At 76.7% G+C, this 412-nt stretch overlaps 1 protein-coding gene across 1 annotated transcript in view; it reads right to left on the bottom strand.

Annotated features, from left to right (window-relative positions):
• Positions 1 to 6: 6 nt before the first annotated feature.
• The window catches only part of TBC1D16 (TBC1 domain family, member 16), a 19,467-nt gene continuing 19,061 nt past the window's right edge, over positions 7 to 412 (bottom strand). Inside the window, exon 12 of the mRNA XM_004695334.2 lies at positions 7 to 412. This exon is cut by the window's right edge and continues 39 nt beyond it. Within this exon, the coding sequence (XP_004695391.2) occupies positions 193 to 412 (220 nt within the window). The 3' untranslated portion in view covers positions 7 to 192.

The raw sequence follows: 412 nt of genomic DNA, 5'->3' as shown, positions 1-412 counted from the left end.
CTCCGGGGACGCCTGCTGTCACGGGCAGGCCGGCGCGGAGCGGACCCACCGTCGGGGACTCTCGGGACGCTGCGTTTCCGCCCCGCACTTCCGGACTCCGCCCCCAGTGCCCTGCGGCTGCCGAGGGCACCTTCCACCCCCCTCCGCGCCCCTGCGCCCCATCAGGCCCCGGGGCCCCCCAGGCAGCCAGGCCTATCTGCGGAAGCCGAACCCTTCGCGAGGCGTCTTGGGGCCCTTCTTGTCTTCGCGGGGGGGCTGGGGCGAGGGCACGCCCACCGCGCCCCCGTAGGGGCAGCTCTGGGAGCCGGGGTGCTGGCCCGTGCACTCCACGGCGGGGATGTAGCCGCTGTCCCACACGCCGGGCCCGCACAGCCGGCACAGGTCCCGCAGGCCGCAGGGGATCCGGGGCAGC

The sequence above is a fragment of the Condylura cristata genome, unplaced genomic scaffold, assembly GCF_000260355.1.
Source record: "Condylura cristata isolate star-nosed mole 26May11 unplaced genomic scaffold, ConCri1.0 scaffold00060, whole genome shotgun sequence".
Classification (NCBI taxonomy): Eukaryota; Metazoa; Chordata; class Mammalia; order Eulipotyphla; family Talpidae; genus Condylura; species Condylura cristata.
This window is presented reverse-complemented; position numbering and strand designations above follow the sequence as displayed.